The sequence below is a fragment of the Schistocerca piceifrons genome, chromosome 6, assembly GCF_021461385.2.
Source record: "Schistocerca piceifrons isolate TAMUIC-IGC-003096 chromosome 6, iqSchPice1.1, whole genome shotgun sequence".
In the NCBI taxonomy this organism is placed as follows: Eukaryota; Metazoa; Arthropoda; class Insecta; order Orthoptera; family Acrididae; genus Schistocerca; species Schistocerca piceifrons.
Genome location: NC_060143.1, coordinates 542,956,933 through 542,973,118, shown reverse-complemented (window position 1 = coordinate 542,973,118; position 16,186 = coordinate 542,956,933). Strand labels below are relative to the sequence as shown.

At 43.5% G+C, this 16,186-nt stretch overlaps 1 protein-coding gene across 1 annotated transcript; it reads right to left on the bottom strand.

Annotated features, from left to right (window-relative positions):
• Nucleotides 1-9,696: 9,696 nt before the first annotated feature.
• LOC124803452 (protein no-on-transient A-like) lies at nucleotides 9,697-15,971 on the bottom strand. The gene is made up of 2 exons (XM_047264640.1): nucleotides 15,524-15,971; nucleotides 9,697-9,707 (listed from the first exon to the last, which is right to left on the bottom strand). Exons 1-2 carry the CDS (start codon nucleotides 15,969-15,971, stop codon nucleotides 9,697-9,699), a joined length of 459 nt encoding a protein of 152 aa, XP_047120596.1.
• Between the last annotated feature and the right edge of the window lie 215 nt (nucleotides 15,972-16,186).

Sequence of the window (16,186 nt, the reverse complement as noted above, 5' to 3'; positions counted from 1 at the left end):
GGCCCACCCGATTTCCCAGGAACTTCGCTCAGTGGAAGCGGAGTCAAAATAAGCGAACACGTGTCGCGGCTTTTCCGTAGATATTCGACCTTTCCTGAAAATACGACAGTCAATGGTTTCGAGGTATTTTCGAGATCCTTTATGTGCTTTTTACCGCACGCTGTTCACAATCGAAATGGTGGCTCAGTAAGTAGTTTCGCGGCTTTGTAACTTTGCGCCCCGTGTTCGAAAACCGATTTTTTTTTGTCGCGGTTTCATATCGCGCCGTGTTCGAATCTTGATTATTGTTTTTGTTTATTCATTTTATTTTTATTGTTTTCGTTTATTTACTCATATCTGTAGAAGGTTACTCAGCGAACATTTCTTAAAAAGACGTTGTATTAATTGTAAAATTACTACTGCATTTCACAATAAATGTCACACATTTATTTATTATATGTGTGTAAGGGAGGCTAAAATCTTGTTAAAGTCTCATATTCTAATATTTCATTCTCATATCAATTCTTACATTAATTCTTATCTTCTATTTCTTAGGAAGATCTGGTGCGGTTCCTTGGATGATGCTGATCGTAGAACCATTGGAAACAGAGATAATCCGAACACGACGACCGTCGCACAAAGACAGTTTGCCACAGTTCCATTTCTTCCTATGAATCTCCCTCGGGAAATGAACGTCGTAAAGGGTTGTGAAGATCTCGCGCGTTGGCAATAATTTCACGACAAACCATGCATAAGGGACCACTCGTCCGAAATCTGGCGCTTGCAGTTGATTATGAATCAAGATGCACTACAGGAATTTTACCGAAAACAATTTCAAGTAATGTCTCATTCTTTTATTTTTTAATTCATTAACCTGACATACAATTAATAAGAGAATACGGACAACGTTATACGAGGGTTGCCCAGAAGGTAATGTACCGCATTTTTTTTTCTCAGCCGAAAACAATGCTACGAGTGCGGAACGTTACGTATGTATTATTTGAAGACTCGTAGGTGGGTGCGCCAAGTTTCCGTCACTTCCGACAGATAGCGAAGCTGCAGAACGGTTTCAAAATGGCGTCTGTAGGTGATACAGGCAACGTGCCGTCATTGAATTTCTCACCGCAGAGAAAGAAACTGTGAGGACGATCCACAAACGCTTGTGCGAAGTCTGTGCAGCGCCTGTTATCGACAGAAGAAGCGCAGTTAGTCGCTGGGCACGGAGGGTGACGTCATCAGAAGGCGGTTCGGCGGAACTCCACGATATGCAGCGGTCGAGGGACACCATCCACGGCTGTCAGAGCCAACATGTTGCAGCGAGCTGATGACATTTGCGAGGACAGACGCTTTACAACCTAGCAGTTGGTGCTGCATCCGTCAATCAGGAAAGGAAGTGTGACTGCAATTATTCGCACTCTTGGATAAGGATTGGTACGAATCACAGCATCATTATTATGCAATAGCACCGTCGATGTATCGGCAGAGTTTATATCTTAACTGTACTATAAAATCATCAGAAAGTCTTGGAAATCGTAAGTAAAGCCCACCAATGTGTTATTAAAAATGTCAGTTACTATCATCAAACAATGGAAAATCCAGGATGAAATAATGACAATATTTTGAAAAGGTCAAGTTGCTAGTTACCATATTGCGGAGATACTGAGTCGCAGATAGGCAGAGACTGTCGAAGAACTGTGCTTTCAGCCGAAAAGGCCTTCATCGGGCCGGCCGGACTGGCCGTGCGGTTCTAGGCGTTGCAGTCTGGAACCGAGCGACCGCTACGGTCGCGGGTTCGAATCCTGTCTCGGGCATGGATGTGTGTGATATCCTTATGTTAGTTGGGTTTAATTAGTTCTAAGTTCTAGGCGACTGATGACCGCAGAAGTTAACTCGCATAGTGCTCAGAGCCATTTAGTGGGTTCAATCCCGCGTCCGGCCATCCTGATTTAGGTTTTCCGTGATTTCCCTAAATCATTCCAGGCAAATGCCGGGATGGTTCCTCTGAAAGGGCACGGCCGACTTCCTTCCCTAATCCGATGAGACCGATGACCACGCTGTCTGGTCTCCTTCCCCAAACAACCAACCAACCAACCATTTAGTGCTCAGAGCCTTCATCGGTATTAGACAACATACCCACACACAAATACACTCACGCAAAAGCCGCTCACACACACATGACCACAGTCTCTGGCTGTGGTCGTGTGTGTGACTTGCGTTTGCGTGAGTGTATTTGTGTGTGTGTGTGTGTGTGTGTGTGTGTTGTCTAATACCGATGAAGGCCTTTTTGGCAGAAGGCACAGTTGTTTGACAGTCTGTGCCTATCTGCGACTCAGTATCTCCGCAATATGGTAAGTAGCAACCTATCCTTTTCAAACTATTGTCGGCTACTATCATCTGTTTTTATGTAAAAATCAAACATATCGTCCAACAATGTGGTTAAAAAAGATCATTTACTACCATCTGTTTTTGTGTATTTTGAAAACACCTCTTCAGTTTGTGCAACCTTTGGCTGAAGAGGGGCTTTATCCGTTGCTAGCCCGCATCCTCGTGGGAAACTGAAACTCACCTCATGACACAGATTTATGTATTTAATTCACTAAACTACCTGTATATCCTCTTTTGAAAATTTGACTTAGGAAAGTTGTATTCAAATACAAAACTAAACTTAACTCCGTACGAACAAGCCTTGGAGGGCCAATGCTTCCGACCGACAGCCGTGTCATCCTCAGCCGATAGGCATCGCTGGGCGTGGTTTTGGCGGGGCGTGTGGTCAGCACACCGGTCTCCCGGTCGTTGACAGTTTTCGTGACTGGCGCCTCTGCTTCTCAATGAAATAGCTTCTCAGTTGGTTTCACAAGCTCGACTGCCAACAGCGCTCGGCAGATCCGGACAGTCAGCCCGACAAGTGCTAGCCAAGCCCGATAGCGCTTAACTTCGGTGATCTGACGGGAACCGCTGTACGACCGCAGGAAGACCGTTAGCCTTTTATTTAACAATGTCAATAGCAAATGAACAATTAGTCAGTAAGCCACCAGGGAATTAACTTTTATGTATGGGAGCCTCCTCATGTAAATCCTTGAGACCGTGGTTCACGCAGTGCTGGAATTGAACCACGGCCTGTGTTACATAACATAACGCCACATTATTGTACTGATTTTTAATTCTGACGTAATCTGCCTGACATCTGTTTCAATTTTTATACTGACTTGAGTTGTGGATCTGACGATGGCCGACGTTGGCTGAAACCGATCATTTATTTTTAATTACTTTGATTGTGTCGGACAATGACGTATTCTCAAGGACAATGTCTACTGGACGACGTTACTCAGCAGTATGTAGTTACTGTTATTTCTCAAGTTTGGTATCGGGCAGCGTTGATTACTATCAGTAACGAAAGACAAATTGATAAAACACGTGTTACTGACAATCGCTAAAAGAAACAAGACTGCCAGTATAGTTTGGAGACCACTTGCTCATAAGATACAGCGGCCATCAGTAACGTGTACTGTACTCCGCCGCTGATGATGAGAGAAGTCGAATAACTATGCGGCCGTGCTGCGATCTTGTTCCAGAAACAAGGATCTTCCCTCAGAGCGTGTTAATCACTGTTACCCGCGGTTCATTTACTCCTCACCTCCGAAACGAGCGACAGGAAACTGAAAGTGATTTCACTTCTGTACTTAAGATCTGGAAGAGAAGATATACGAGTCCTATCGGTCCGATCGGTCGCAAAATGGAAACCCCCTGTGAAAATCAAAAAGTTTTATTTGTAACAGTTAGCTACACGTTCCACCTACTTCTCTAAATAGTCGCCGCTCCGATTTAGCCATTTGTTGTAGCGTTTCACCAATACCTTGCAATACCCTCGTCATAGAAGCAAGGTGCCTGTGCTTTCTGTCAATTCTCTACGCTGGTCTACAGGTCGTTGTCTGTGCCAGAACGTGGTCTTCGTGGCTAGCGGTTCATGTGAGCAGAGATTAAACTGCCGGCCGAAGTGGCCGTGCGGTTAAAGGCGCTGCAGTCTGGAACCGCAAGACCGCTACGGTCGCAGGTTCGAATCCTGCCTCGGGCATGGATGTTTGTGATGTCCTTAGGTTAGTTAGGTTTAACTAGTTCTAAGTTCTAGGGGACTAATGACCTCAGCAGTTGAGTCCCATAGTGCTCAGAGCCATTTGAACCATTTAGAGATTAAACTCAGGGAGAGTCAACTACGGGCTCTATTGCGGGTGATCAAACACTTCCCATCGAAAACGCTGCAGTAACATCTTCATTGCCCCTTCAGAGTGCGGCCGAGAGTTGTCATGAAGAAGTAAGTGCATGACAGTTATGTGGGCTGCATGACATCAGGCGAAATCTCACACCAGGCCCTCGTATTTGGCGGGGGACACTGTTGTTCTAGGCATCTTTACCTGCTCACTGTGTGCTCAAAACTGAAAACAGAAAACAGCGACGTGAAGCGATGGGCTGGCGTACTAGAGACTCTGCTCAACACATCTGCGTGAACCTTCATTGGATTTTCACTGTGGTCTGCATTTCGCACCCCATCGGACCTAACTTTCCTAACAGCCCTCGTACAAGTAAACAGTTCTGACATGAAGGTAACACGCCATTTTGTGCATTGTGTGTAAAAGGCAAATAATTTATGAAACAGAGTACGAGTTTGTTATTTAAACTAAATGCTGTCCAATTAGATGTTATTGTGTTTCTTGTCCAAACACTGTGGGAATTTTCGAGTGCTTCCACTCTAACTAAAGTACTTCCATTTTGGTAGGTGGTACCTAACGCAAAGATTTTGAAAATTGCTTCACAATCGACATTATGAAATAAAAAGAACAAAATAAAGGGCTACATTAACCTATACTATGCGAGCTGCTGTGATAAGGTTTGGAAGATCAAATAGTTTGGTAACCATTTTCATCAATCGTCATTAGAAAGACATCTTTGGGTGATTGAACACAGTCCGCAGCTCGTGGTCGTGCGGTTGCGTTCTCGTTTCCCGCGCCTGGGTTCCCGGGTTCGATTCCCGGCGGGGTCAGGGATTTTCACTGCCTCGTGAAGACTGGGTGTTGTGTGATGTCCTTAGGTTAGTTAGGTTTAAGTAGTTGTAAGTTCTATGGGACTGATGACCATAGATTTTAAGTCCCATAGTGCTCAGAGCCATTTGAACAATTTTTTTTATTCACATTTTCTAGGCAGACGGAAAGAACGTGGAAAATAATGATCTTAATAAACGAAATGGCCAGCGCCAAATCACAAGGGGAAGCAGCCAGACATATGTATCGGTTACACAAAGATTACAGTCTTTCACTTTTACCATTCAGGAACGTAACACTAAAGTTTTGCAACATCGAATGAAGTATGATTTCATGGGAATTACGCATCCCGAAATCTGTTACATATTAGTTAATAAATTTTGGAACAACACAGCTGATGAAAAAGCGAATTGAAAAAGGAGAGGCAGCATAGTAAAACAAACCAGACTTTGTACTTGGCGACGGGGGTGGCACTGTATCGTTACCTGCAGCAGGGGGAACTAGGACGAAACGCAGCAGGTGAAACTGCATCCTGGCCCTCAGAGGATAACGACTGCGAATACCACAAGTGTAACCTAACAGACAGCACTGTTTACCTCGTCGCGCAGGGAATACGAAACCTAATCTACATCGATATTTACATACGTACTCCTCAAGCCACCGCATAGTGCGTGGCGGAGGGTACCCTGTACCACTACCAGCCATTTCCTTTCCTGTTCCACTGGCAAATTTTCTTAGCAGTGCTCCCAGAAAAGAACATCGCCTGGCCTTCCAGGGATTCCCATCTGAGTTCCTGCAGCATCTCCGCTATACCTGCGTGTTCATCGAAGCTACCGGTACAAAATGTAGCTGCCCGCCTCTGAGTTGCTTCAATATCTAGCTTCAATCAGACTTGGTTGGGATCCCAAACATTCCAGCAGTACTCAAGAATGGGTGGTGCTAGCGTTCTACATACGGTCTCCTTTGCACATGACCTACAGTTTCCTGAAATTCTCCCAATAAACCGTAGTCGACCATTTGCCTTCGCTACCGACATCCTTACAAGTTCGTCACATTTCATATTTGTTTGGATGGTTACGTCTAGACATCTAATCGGTGTGACTGTGTCAAGCAGCACATTACAAACAGTGTATTCAAACATTAACGGATTGTTTATTCTATTGACCTGCAATAACTTTCATTTTTCTTCATTTAGAGCTATCTGTAACTCATTACACCAACGGCCGGCCGGAGTGGCCGAGCGGTTCTAGGTGCTACAGTCTGGAACCGAGCGACCGCTACGGTGGCAGGTTCGAATCCTGCCTCGGGCATGGATGTGTGTGGCGTCCTTAGGTTAGTTAGTTCTAAGTTCTAGGGGACTGATGACCACAGCAGTTAAGTCCCATAGTGCTCAGAGCCATTTCAGCCATCACACCAACCATAATTTTTTTCCAGGTCGTCTTGTTTCCTTCTGCAGTTACTCAACGATCACACCTTCAAGTATGCCACAACACATCAACATACAGCTGCAGATTGCTACTCACCGTATCTGTTAGATTATTTGTGTATACAGGGTGTTACAAAAAGGTACGGCCAAACTTTCAGGAAACATTCCTCACACACAAATAAAGAAAAGATGTTCTGTGGACATGTGTCCGGAAACGCTTAATTTCCATATTAGAGCTCATTTTAGTTTCATCAGTATGTACTGTACTTCCTCGATTCACCGCCAGTTGGCCCAATTGGAGGAAGGTAATGTTGACTTCGGCGTTTGCGTTGACATGCGACTCATTGCTCTACAGTTTGGGCAGGCATTGTTGGAGATGTCTTAATTGGCACCCATGTTCTTCCACCTACGCTCAATGGAGCACGTTATCATGATTTCATACGGAATACTCTACCTGTGCTGCTAGAACATGTGCCTTTACAAGTACGACACAATATGTGGTTCATGCACGATGGAGCTCCTGCACATTTCAGTCGAAGTGTTCGTACGCTCCTCAACAACAGATTCGGTGACCGATGGATTGGTAGAGGTGGACCAATTCCATGGCCACCACGCTCTCCTGACCTCAACCCTCTTGGCTTTCATTTATGGGGGCATTTGAAAGCTCTTGTCTACGCAACCCCGGTAGCAAATGTAGAGACTCTTCGTGCTCGTATTGTGGACGGCTGTGAGACAATACGCCATTTTCCAGGGCTGCATCAGCGCATCAAGGATTCCATGCGACGGAGGGTGGATGCATGTATCCTCGCTAACGGAGGACATTTTGGACATTTCCTGTAACAAAGTGTTTGAAGTCACGCTGGTACGTTCTGTTGCTGTGTGTTTCCATTCCATGATTAATGTGATTTGAAGAGAAGTAATAAAATGAGCTCTAACATGGAAAGTAAGCGTTGCCGGACACATGTCCACATAACATATTTTCTTTCTTTGTGTGTGAGGAATGTTTCCTGAAAGTTTGGCCGTACCTTTTTGTAACACCCTGTATACAGAGAAATGGTCATATTATTGTTCCCTGCGGCACTCTGATGAATATTCGCCGTCGAGGACAACGTACTGGATTGTATTATTTAAGAGGTCTTCGAGCCACTCGCATGCCTGGGAATGTATTCTGTATGCTCGTATGTTCGTTAATAATCTGCAGTGGGCCACTGTGTCAAATGCTTTTCGGAAACTCCGGAATATGGAAACTGCCTGTTGCGTTTCATCCGTCGTTCGTAGGATATGATGTGAGCAAAGGGCAAGCTGGTTTCACACGAGCGATGCCTTCTATACATCAATTGACGCCTTTAACTTTGTAGTTCTGTTCAAAGTTCAGTAGAGTGTTATTGTGGGTATGCCTCTGAATATTAAAGTATTACGTAACACAAATAACTTTTTCATTTACTCAGCTATCCCCTGACAACTGCAAAAACTCCTCCTGTTTCACATATGCTTCCCGAGGATCCGTGGACTCCATGACTCCTGATGTTTTTTGTACATCGTCAAAATTTTTCCATCAATATTTCAACGGGTCTGATGCGGCCAGACAAGGTTTCCGCTCTTGAGCAAGTTGCTTCATCTCAGAAGAGCATCTGCACCAAACGTGCTCTGCCGTTTGCTCTGTATAATGGCTATCCCATTTCAAATCGGGCGAAAAACAAGAAAACTGACTCGTATTTTTTAAAATCACCGGTAATTTTTACATGTCTCAATTGCTGTAGAAGGAAACACCTTTCATAAATTTGTTTTCGAGCTAAAATTCGATAAAGTAAGCGTTATTTACCGAACGCGAAAATCCGTCTGTCATGTATCTCAAGAACGTTACATCGGCTATCAGTCAGCTACAATTCATTTCGAAGCTGAATGTCTGTTGCTCATGGAGGTATACACAAATAACAAACAGTAATTAAAACAATTTTCATAAAGGTTAATCTTAGTTAGGCTTGAGACTCTTTTTATTAGACATTGATCTAGGTTTCAAGTTTTGTGGCGCCCCTTTTCCGAAATGTGGAAAAATTATTAACAAATAAGTTAAACATTTAAGCTCTGGCCGTAGTTTTTAGGTTGAGATTGGCTGCCGTGAAACATAAACAGCAAGTCGATCAACAACGGGGACACCATGATTCATGGGAGCTGCCGATGTTTTTAAGTACTTTTGCTACTGCTTTCCATAAATAGATATAGATTCCACAGATAGATATAGAAGCTACCATAAAAAAGTTGACTAATACTGTTTTTAAATGGAATGCTGAACAACATGGCATGATTTTTATTCCGTTAAAAATTGAGTTTCTTGTAAAAAATATGAACATGATGAAAATTACATTACATGTAAGTTCTAAAAATACCGCATTAATACCGCCTCAGACAATATAATATTAATTCCATTTTGAATTTTTTTTGAGACGTTTACTTTGAATAGTTTATGAGTCACGAGTCTCAGAATCGCTTGGTTTTATTAAATTTCGGTAACGTTCACCCTTAAAAAACCGGGAAACACTTGTTTATCATAACTGCGAGTTTGCAAGGGATAAGATCTATTTACATGGCAGAAACCTAAATCTCTAAAAAAATATACGAGGATTCCTGCTGTCTGAAGTGAAAAGGAACAGCCCGTATTCCAACCTACGTCTATGGCTTCTGCCCTCTGCGACTGCCTCTAGTACCAATGCCGTTGTACTGTGATACCTACATGTCCTATCATCATGTCCATTTTTCGGTTAGTATTTTCAACGTATTTTTCTGCTTGCCGGTTGTGCGGGGAAACTTCAAGCTGCGTATAAGTTTTATTTAAAGATAATGACAAGTCGTTGCGACGTCATAAGTTGAAACTCAGTGACAACTAAAGTCAGGCCACTTCTGGTTAAGGTGACTGCTCGGGAAAGCAGGAATTCCTGATTAGAATCTCGGACTAGCACTAATTTGAATTAATCACGGCATATTCATTACACAGCGTATAAAAAATTTATTACCAGTTGTCGCCGAAATCATTTCATCTCAGAACATGTTTACTGATTTCATCCGCGTTATCCAATCATTTCATTTGAGCGAATCTAATTAAGTTGTTGTCACGGTTGTCAATTTTTTTCCTAATCAAAGACACGATTTTCTACCAACCTGAAACAAACTCAACAAAATCAGTATTGTCTACCCTTCGTTTCTAACGTTAGAAATTATAAAGCATTAGAATAGTCCGGCAAAAAAGACATTATAGATAACTCAAACAGCCACTAAAAGGCAATGAAGAAACTCTTACATTATGCCTATTTATTGTCTAGAATGCGCTATTCAAACAATCACACAATTAGCATTACTGTATTAACATCGTGTTGTAAAATATTTTTAAAATAACTTTACAGTTTTGAACAAAATGCTAACTGTACATCTTGGAAGCCTATGCAATATTCACACACCCCCGTCGGAGGATCGAGTCCTCCTTCGGGTATGGGTATGTGTGTGTGTGTGTGTGTGTGTGTGTGTGTGTGTGTTGTCTTCTCCTTCGGGTATGGGTGTGTGTGTGTGTGTGTGTGTGTGTGTGTGTGTGTGTGTGTGTGTGTGTGTGTGTGTGTGTTGTCTTTAGCGTAAGTTAGTTGAAGTAGTGTGTTAGCCTAAGGACCGATGACCTCAGCAGTTTGGTCCCACCACAATTCATACAAGGTCTTATCGGCTTACTAACTCACACGACAAACAAAAGCTTTCCTAACTTTTCTGGAATCCTAGAAAGTCTCCTGTCAGGTAACACATTTTTCATCTGAGAAAATGATCGCTCAGCATCTGCAGAGGTAATTAGAGCATCTCGAAAACGCTGACCTACTGGATTGTCATCTTGTAGAACTTTTTAAATGTTTCTAAGTTTGTCAATATCTGAATTTTTCGAAAACACTATTTAACACTTTTCCCTAAATAACGAACCATATTTTCTTAACACTGCACTATTCACAATTTTCATTGACTTCGTGGAAGGCTGCCCTGTTTCTTGAAGCTGGCAGATCACTTGCGGCAGGAAACCGAACTCGACTGTAATGTAAGCTAAGTCCCTAATGATTATTCACTTGTCTTGAGCGCCAAAAATATTTCTTTATTTAACTTCTCATGAACGTTTCGAGTTACCCTCTCATCAGATCTTTTCCTTCGATACACATTACTGTTAAATCATCCTCACTGCTGAAGATTCCAGAAGTTTCTTTTCTGCTACAACTGAAGATGCTCCATTCTCAAGAGCGACGACGTCTTAGCTATACTCGTTAATTTTGAACCGTCGTAAACTGCTGCTCAAACACAGGACCTCCATCCATTTACGATACGTTGAGGGGACAGAGGTATTTCTGATGCAATGTCCTTAAATGTCTGAATCCTTGACGGGGTTTTCACGAAGATCTTTTTAATAATGGACATCAATTTGATCAACATCCCGAAACGTCATGTGAAAACAATGTGCTTCGTAGGTCACTTGGGAGCATGTTGGGAAATAGCACTTTTAAAGTTGTGACAGCTTTTTTCATGTACGGTGTACGGTGCAGCATCTGAGACGAAAAATAGCACAGTACCCTACCATATTTCTTCAGGCCACATTACCTACAGTGAATTGGCAAATAACTTGCGATAGTTTAACTGTTAACTTTTTCTAGACACTCTGCGGTAAGCAGGAATGTTTTTATTCTGTCATTCTCTGAAGAGTTTAATGGTCCAGTAATGATCTTTTCAATAAAACGACCCTTTGCATCAGTTGAATTGTCGATTGAAATCCAGATATTTTTATTTTTTACTGCATTTTAATGATATATGCTATTTCATTGTAACATTCACTTATGTATCACTTTCGCGAACGTGACTCACTGGGCACAGATTCGTCCTCATACGTCTCCGAAAACTGTCCTAATTTAGGATTATGTAGTTTCCATAACGGGATTCCTGCATCATTGAAAGCTCTAAATAAGTCGAATGAAGATTGTCATTTTCGACTCTGTGTTGTGATTACCGTTGGAAGTCAAGCGAATCTTCTTTGACTTATCCTTGGTAAGTGAATTTTTGTATTTGGTTGTATTGATAAGTAGAGAAACGAAATATTTCTTTCCATAGCTCATTGACGGCTCCTATATTATGCACAGAAATACTCTACCGTCAGTAGAAATTATGTTGGATCCGAAAATATTGATGCAACTTCGCTGTTTAACGCGTAAAGAAACACTGAATTTTTCCGCGTTACTACCTGCCTTGTACAACAAGTTCGCAATGAAAACTGAAAGAAGGAGAAATTTAGAACAATACTGAAACCACGTTTTAGCTACGGTACCTGTTGTTGCTTTTGAAGGAGGTATCATCCGATAGGAAGCCAAGTAAACACGAGCGACATTTAAAACCTTTGTCTACTGTTGCCTCTTTTTACGGCGACATTCATTACTGTGTTCAATAATAAAGGAATAAATAAATTCAAGAAGGCAAACACGAGGCATTTATTTTGGTAACTAGGCATTTATGTAAGAAAGACAGAAAAAGGCAACATAAAACTATGGCATTCAAATCACAAAAATGTGAATCGTACAGATCGACGTTCAAATAGAAGGTGGATTTAACACGTTTAAAAAGGCATTGCGGCAAAATTCCAGTCTCTGATAATAATCTTGTTATGCCATGAATAAACCTTACACTATTTATTATTAATTCTGAATGTTGCTTCTCATGCGGCACTGTACTTCATTAGTTTCGCAGTCCGGCCCAAAATCCAGTTATGTAAATGCTTCACTGACTAAAAATTGTACAATAGCGACAACCAACATTGTTCCGATCGTCACATCTTATACAGGGTGTTACAAAAAGATACGGCCAAACTTTCAGGAAACATCCCTCACACACAAAGAAAGAAAATATGTTATGTGGACATGTGTCCGGAAACGCTTACTTTCCATGTTAGAGCTCATTTTATTACTTCTCTTCAAATCACATTAATCATGGAATGGAAACACACAGCAACAGAACGTACCAGCGTGACTTCAAACACTTTGTTACAGGAAATGCTCAAAATGTCCTCCGTTAGCGAGGATACATGCATCCACCCTCCGTCGCAAGGAGTCCCTGATGCGCTGATGCAGCCCTGGAGAATGGCGTATTGTATCACAGCCGTCCACAATACGAACACGAAGAGTCTCTACATTTGGTACCGGGGTTGCGTAGACAAGAGCTTTCAAATGCCCCCATAAATGAAAGTCAAGAGGGTTGAGGTCAGGAGAGCGTGGAGGGCATGGAATTGGTCCGCCTCTACCAATCCATCGGTCACCGAATCTGTTGTTGAGAAGCGTACGGACACTTCGACTGAAATGTGCAGGAGCTCCATCGTGCATGAACCACATGTTGTGTCGTACTCTTAAAGGCACATGTTCTAGCAGCACAGGTAGAGTATTCCGTATGAAATCATGATAACGTGCTCCACTGAGCGTAGGTGGACGAAACTAAAATGAGCTGTAACATGGAAATTAAGCGTTTTCAGACACATGTCCACACAACATCTTTTCTTTATTTGTGTGTGAGGAATGTTTCCTGAAAGTTTGGCCGTACCTTTTTGTAACACCCTGTATAGGTCAATTCTAGTTACCAATCCAAGTCATTCTATGATTCATTAATTAGATCATTTTTTCAGCACGTGTGTGCACTAAACTGTAGTCTAATATGATTTCTGCATGTTTAATTGTTCTCTGAACTACTACAAAGTAGTTGCTAATATTGGCTTCGGTAACTAGAATTGACCTACATAGAATGTCAGTTCCAGTTACCAATTACAATTTTTGTTATACACCGCTGTAGTTTTAGAGAGCAATTACATATACAGAAATGGTATTACAACTGCAAAAATAATTTACATATGAATCATGGAGCGGTTGGAATCTGTAACTGGAATTTACCTGCATAGAATAATTCTAGTTATCGATACCAATATTCTTTATTTTTTGTAGATATTCGTTTGTCATGTACTGGCTTTTATTTTAGAATTAAGTGTGTTGGTTTCTCCACATTTTATGCTACTGTTTCGTATTTGTGGTCATTCATTTAATTTTTCCGTTTTTCTGATACATTTTAGTTTCTCCCCGCCAAAAACCCTCATTTTCCTACGTTTCTCCCGTTAGATTCAATCATTAATATAAAATTAACGCTATTTTATGACAGTATGACTTCACTATGCGCTTTACTGTTCCACAAATCTGGAGCATGCGGAATAATGGCTGAAGTGAGTACACAATGGGAAATTACTTTCTTTTACATTCAACTGACACTTAGTGGGCGCCACATTTCAGTCGAGCAAAATGTGAAGCATGAGGATTTTTGACCGGCACGCTTACGCAGCTGTAGTTCTAACCCAGCTCAGATAAGGATCATTGGGTACAGCGATCACCAGTGCAATATCTTTGAATAAACTGGAAGTAGTCTTGATCGCTTAACTTTTTTAATGGTGACCGGTTTCGGCCTTTTTATCAGATCATCTTCGGACAATGAATGTCTGCCGGAGGCAGTGGCGCATGGCAATCCCAGCCACAAACAAAAGGATTGTCATGCGCCATCACCCCCGGCAGACATTCATAGTCTGAAGATGATCTGATATAAAGATCGAAACCGGTCACCACTAAAAAAGTTAAGCGATCAAGACTGCTTCCAGTTTATTTATAATAATTTAAAGAAAATGGCTCTGAGCACTGTGGAACTCAACTTCTGAGGTCATTAGTCCCCTAGAACTTGGAACTAGTTAAACCTAACTAACCTAAGGACATCACACACATCCAGGCCCGAGGCAGGATTCGAACCTGCGACCATAGCGGCCTCGCGGTTCCAGACTGCAGCGTCTAGAACCGTATAATAATTACAGATCGCTGTTTTCCTATTTAAGAACTATGTTCTTTAAAATGTTAAATCAATATCTTTGAGCTCACACTCCCTCTCAAACTCTGTCTATGGATTTATCTATCTACCTCTTACACTTCCCCCTCTGTAATTGCTTTCTCTCATCGCCTATCCCTCCATTCTCCCTGAGGAAGAAATTGAAAAAAGCTCTCTCTCTCTCTCTCTCTCTCTCTCTCTCTCTCTCCCTTCCTCCCTCTCACTGTCCTCTCTCCCTCCCTCTCTCTCTCTCTCTCACACACACACACAGTTCCCTCTTTGTATTTGCTTCTTCCCATCGTCGCCACTATTATCCTCACTCCCTCTGTTCCTTTCTCTCTCTCTCTCTCTATCTATCTATCTATCTCACTCTCTCTCTCTTCTCTCTCTTTCTCTATCTCTCACATTTCCCCCTTTGTATTCGCTTCTCACCGTCCCCACTACTGTCCTCTCTCCATCTACCTCTCTGTCTTTCTCTCTATGCCTTTTTATTTGCTGCCCGTCGAACCCACTAGTGTCCTTTCTCTCTCTCTCTCTCTCTCTCTCTCTCTCTCACTCTCTATCTCACAGTTTCCGCTTTGTATTTCATTCCCATCGACCCCACTAGTGGTGGCCTTCCTCATGATGGGCTCAACCTCTCTCTCTGTTCTCCTTGAAGAAGAAAGTGACCAAAATCTCTCGCTCACTCTCTCTCTGTCTCCAGCCTCTCCCTCTCTCTCCACCCTATCCTCTCTGTCTCTCTCTCCTCTCTCTCTCTCTCTCTCTGTGTCGCCGGCCGCGGTGGTCTAGCGGTTCTAGGCGCTCAGTCCGGAACCGCGCGACTGCTACGGTCGCAGGTTCGAATCCTGCTTCGGGCATGGATGTGTGTGATGTCCTTAGGTTAGTTAGGTTTAAGTAGTTCTATGTTCTAGGGGACTGATGACCACAGATGTTAAGTCCCATAGTGCTCAGAGCCATTTGAACCATTTTTTTTTCTCTCTCTGCCACACACACATACACACACACACACACACACACACACACACACACACACAAAACGGTCCCTTCCTTTAGTTTCCCCACGCCATTCCAACAGGTGAGTACCCTCTCGTGCTAGGGTCTAGTGGACCTGCCACTCTTTCCATGTGTTTCACTGCCCCTTCCTCTGTTCTCGCTGAGGAAGGAACTGATAGAAAGCTATGACGGCAGTAAGCCTGGTGGTGCGTCGCAGGCAGGGCCGAGCGTGCCGTGGTGCCGTGGTGCACAGTGCTGGTGGTGGTGCTGGTGGTGTTTACCGGGTCCATGAGGCCGGCGAGCGGCAGCGGGTAGGCGTCGTCGCCCGCGGCGGCCACCAGCTTCTCGAGCGCCTTGACGGCCTGGTCCACCGGCGGCCACTCTGCCCTCGCCGTCAGCGCCAGCAGCTTCAGCGACGCCTCCCGCATGCCCGCCGTCGCCGAGCCCGGCTTGCCGCCGCTGCCCGAGGAGCCCGTGTCCCCGGACGTCGACAGCCGGTCCCCCTTGGGCGAGTCCCGCTTCTCGGCGTCCTCCTTGTCTCCGCTGCCGCCCCCGCCGCCTCCGGCGCCCGCGGTGCCGCCCCCGGCGCCGCCCGCGCCGTTCTTGCCTCCGGCGGCTGGTCCGCCGGCCTTCTTCATCTCGGATCTCGAGTCGGGCACCTCCTCTCAGGAGCACCTTTGGTCCACAGCGTGGCGTCCACCACACCGAGACGTCCCCGCGTCTTCCCAACTACTCAAATGGGTCGAAGACGAGCCGAATGAAGCACTTCAGTCATACACATCTAAGGCTGCAAGTAAGTCCAGTCTGACGTATTTTTCGCCAAATCTCAGCACAGGAACGTCGTCGTAGAAGA